This window comes from Perognathus longimembris, chromosome 23, assembly GCF_023159225.1.
Source record: "Perognathus longimembris pacificus isolate PPM17 chromosome 23, ASM2315922v1, whole genome shotgun sequence".
Lineage (NCBI taxonomy): Eukaryota > Metazoa > Chordata > Mammalia > Rodentia > Heteromyidae > Perognathus > Perognathus longimembris.
Window position 1 is genome coordinate 16053086 of NC_063183.1, and position 4148 is coordinate 16057233.

The following is a 4148-nucleotide window of genomic DNA, read 5'->3' on the forward strand; positions in this document are numbered from 1 at the left end:
CGCGGTATGCAGCCCGCTCCTGCGCACGCGCGCACACGGCCCCGCCCCCCGACACGCGCCGCCGGCCGCCCACCCTAGTCCCCGCGTCTAGGCCAAGTCGGGTCTGGGCATGCGCGTTGGCGCCCGGCGGCGCCCGAGGCGGGAGCATGCGCTGGCTGCGGTTCTTTGCTCGGGCGTGAGTGCTCGCCAGCGGTTCCGGGCTGCGGAGCTCGGCCTAGGGCCACGCCGCGGGTCTCCACCACCGTGATGGCTGTCCACCAGAGTGCCTCCTGGCCCGGTCTTTGTGGACTCGAACCGCGCGTCCTCGAAGCTCGGGCTGGCGCTGGCAGAGAAGGGGCGCGAGGGGCTCAGGGGGCGGGACCTGTGCCCAGGAACCCCCAGGTCTAGGCTCGGAGACCCGGTAGAGAACAACAGCTGCACTGAGACACAGCAGGCCGAAAAAGAGGCGGGGCACAGGCAGACGCACCGCTGGGGACGGGGTTCTCGGCCGGCGGAGGCGGGCTTGGACGGCGCGGGGGGCAGACCCGCTGCGTTGGGGACGACAGGCGTCCTCGTGCGGGAGAGGAGCCGCAGCGCCCTCTGCGGGTCCTGACAAAGGGCGAGGACCCGGGACATCGATCCTCCCGCGGTCCACGAGCGTCTGCGGTGGCCACAGTGGCTTCGGGGAGGCAATGCTGCCCTCAGAAGGATCACGCAGGGGGGTTGAGTCACAGTGGCCCCTTGGAGCCTCGACCCCGAGTGGTCCTGGCATCACGCGGAAGTTCATGGTCATCAAGGGCTGTCAGACAAGGCAGGGCGCCTGGGAGAGGGCAGGGCGGAGGGAAAGGGAGCACTCTGGGGCTGGGTGACGGCTCCCCAGGAGCCTCCAGGCAGCCTGTTAGGGCCACTGCTCGCTTCGGGGGCGGGGTGTGTCTGTGGCGGTTGCGCGCCTTCGTGACCCAGACGTGAGGCACGGGGGGGAGCATCCGGCAGTGGACTGGGCGGGGTCCCAGATGGCGTCGTGCTAGTCGCTAGCCAAGACGCATCTGCAGAAGAATGCACGAACAAGCGTGCACCGCGATGTGGGAGCAGCGCCCCGCCCGGTCCTCCCCGCCCTGGGCCCGCGGCTCAGGCCACCCCGCAGCGCCCCCGCCGCTCGCGCCGCTGCAGCCTCCTCAGGCGCCGCGTCCACGCGTCTCTCCAGGGCAGCACCAAGCTTCCGCGGGCGGCGCTGAGTTCAGGTCCCCGGCCCGCCGCGCCCCCGGCCGCAGCCCCTGGCCCGCCCCCCAGCAGCAGGTAGCGGCGGCCAGGTTGTAGGCGGGGACAGCCACAGGCGGCGTCTCGGGCTGGCACCCATAGCGCGCTGTTCCCGCGCCGGGCCCGCTCCTCGCCGCTCCGGAACACAGCGAGCACCGCCACGGGGAAGCGCGTCCACGCGCCGCGTGCCTCACCGCGCGCGCCCACAGCCACCTGCACCGCTGCGGGTAGGGGAGAGGGGTGTGGTCAGGGCCCGGAAGTGGGCGGTGCCCTCGGCGAGGCACCAGGCGCCCACCCCGCGTGGGGAGGACACAGAGGTCACCCAGCAGAGGAGGGCACTTCGAGGACACTGGGGATTGGAAGGGCGGGGCCTGCAGGACGACTGGATCTTGGGGCCGGTGGGAGGGGGGTCTAAGATATTCAAGGGGGGGTTGAAGTGAGAAGATAAAGGGAGACGCCTGGGTGCCTAAAGCAGCCTACCATAGTCCTTCCGGCAGAATTTCTTAAGGCTGATTCGGTAGTTGCCACTCGCAGGTCTGCAATGTGACTCACAATCTAAGGGGAAAGGATCTGTCAGATTCCCATGCCCCTTTCTCCTCCTGTGTGAACCCATAGTACCCTCCCTCAAGGTCATATAGTCTAGGATGGGCCCGGTCCGTCACCACTCACCCAGTGCCTCCACAGGGCTGCTCTCCTCCGTGGGCCCAGGGACAGGGGTCTCTGCAGAGGTGGGAGAATGGTCTTTGCTGAAGGGGGCAGGGGAGGGAGACAGAGGGATCTACAGGGTTCCAGGGGCAGATGGGCAAATAGGAACTGAAATCGATTTGCTGAGGTGACTGAGGCGGGAGTCACTCACTAACACAGGGTGCCACGGGAGAACGGCTCTGCTGGAAGCCTGGGGCACAGCGGTTGCAGGTGAGACCGGTGACTCCGTCCTTGCAAGGACACTGGCCTGTGGTCTGGTTGCAGGTTTTGCCAGCAGCACCAACGGGGTGGCAATCACAGGCTGAAATCAGAGGTGGGAGGGCCTGTTAAGAAGCCCATTTGGGGCTTTGTGAAAACAGCTTAAGGGCATACAGGTGGCATGCTCACCTCTGCAAGCACGTCGGTCACTCAGGGCCCGGCCCGGGTCACGGTAGAAGCCCTCCCGGCAGTAGTGACAGTGTCGACCAGCAGTATTGTGCCGGCAGTTGAGGCAGACTCCCCCACTGCGGCGGCCAGAGAGTCTGTACAGCTCCATGTTGAATCGGCAGCGTCGAGCATGGCCATTGCAGGAGCAAGCTGCAGGGAGGGGTGGGTTAGGGAGGGGCCCACCCCGTCTGAGGCTCCCCCAGGCCACCCTCCAAGGCCTCACCAAGGCAGGCGTGGGCTTCCCGGGCTGTAGCCCGCTGCCATGGCCTGTCGCAGTAGAAGGGCTTGCATCGGCCGCAGTCAGGCCCCTCTGTGCCATGCCGGCAGTCGCAGATCAGGTGGCCCTGGGTGTCCAGCAGGCACCGGGAGGCATGCCCATTGCACTTGCAGCGACCGCCCACCTGGAGCTCAGTGGCTGAGTAGAAGTAAGAGACGGTGGCCTCAGCGTCCCTGTTGTCCCCCAGAATAGTAGGCCTCGTGAGCAGTATGCGAATATCAGTGGCAGTCACCCAGTCTTGGAGCACCGGGCTGCTGTCCAGATCCAGGCCTGGTGGGCTGCCATCCTGTACACTGAAGGCCAGAAGGCCACCACCATCAGGCTGGACCTGGGGGGCTGGGAAGCACAGGGCTTCGGGCCCTGGACCAGACGGGCCATCAGTGGGAGCAGCCAGACGCCCGTAGTCCAGACCACAGTAGGAAGAGAAGAATCCTAGAGGTACCCAGCTGCGGCCATGGTCTTGTGACTTGAGCAGGGCCACCGAGGCCGGAGGAGCGGAACAGAAGCGCAGGCTCACAAAGACCAGCTCGAAAGCCTTCCCCAAGGGCACTGTAAGGGTCACGTTGAGGGGTGCCCGTTGCAGCAGTTCGGAACGCCAGCACAAGGGGCTTCCGGTGCCCACTGGGGAGGTCAGGAGGGTTGCCGGGTGTGCCCGCCGCGGGTCCGCGGCGTCGCAGGCCCGAGTCGCTGGCCTCCCGCACGTGCTGGACGCCAGCACCTCACGGCCCAGGGCGGCGTTCACCAGGCCCGGAACGCAGCTGCGGGGCGCGCCGCCCTCGTCCTGGCAGGGGTCGGCGCTGGCCGGGGGTCCGGGACTGAGCGCGGCTGAGAGCGTGCCCGCGGTCAGCAGCAGCCGCCAGGGCCAGCCGGGCATGGCCAGAGCCTCCGTGGGGCAGCCAGCCGGCAGCCCCACCGGGGCCCACGACTCTGCCCTGGGGGCGGGGGGAGAGTGCTCAGTCCCACGCTTTGCCCGTCAGGCCCGCAGAGCCCCCGGGCGGCCCCGATCGAGGCCCAAAGGTGGGAGCAGCCGCGGGTGCGCCTGCGTCCCAGCGCAGTGGCGGGGACGGTGGGCGCCTCCTCCCACCCGTAGGGCCCGGAGCGATGACAGGCGTCGCTCCGCTCCGCTCCGCTCCCCGGGTGCCTCCGCCCGCGGAGGCCCCACCCGCCGCCCGCCGCTCGCACTCACCCACCGAGGGCCGGGTGGAGCAGGTCTCCCGGCCTCCCGGGAAGGGCAGTGGGCGGGCGGGGCCTGGGGCGTCCGGGCCGACACCTCCGCCTGGCTGCAACAAGGGCGGGCGAGCAGTGCCAGGAGGGGGTGGGGGGCGCAGCCAGCGCGAGCCTGGGCCCAGCCAGGGGCGGGGCCGATCGGGCCGGGAAGGAGGGAGCGGAGGGGGCCTCGTCTGCAGAGCCGGAATCAGAAGCAGATTCAGACACTGGCTGGGCCAGCGGGGGAGGGGGCTGGGAGGCCCAGGAGCCGGGGGAGGGGCCGGAGAGCCAGGAATGC

The 4148-nt window shown here is 69.1% G+C and overlaps 1 protein-coding gene across 1 annotated transcript; it reads right to left on the minus strand.

Moving 5' to 3' along the window:
* Nucleotides 1–1107: 1107 nt before the first annotated feature.
* Ntn3 (netrin 3) lies at nt 1108–3571 on the minus strand. The gene is made up of 6 exons (XM_048331785.1): nt 2591–3571; nt 2329–2517; nt 2093–2242; nt 1906–1956; nt 1717–1791; nt 1108–1457 (listed from the first exon to the last, which is right to left on the minus strand). The coding sequence occupies exons 1-6, from the start codon at nt 3516–3518 to the stop codon at nt 1108–1110; spliced, it is 1743 nt and encodes a 580-aa protein (XP_048187742.1). The 5' UTR covers nt 3519–3571.
* Between the last annotated feature and the right edge of the window lie 577 nt (nt 3572–4148).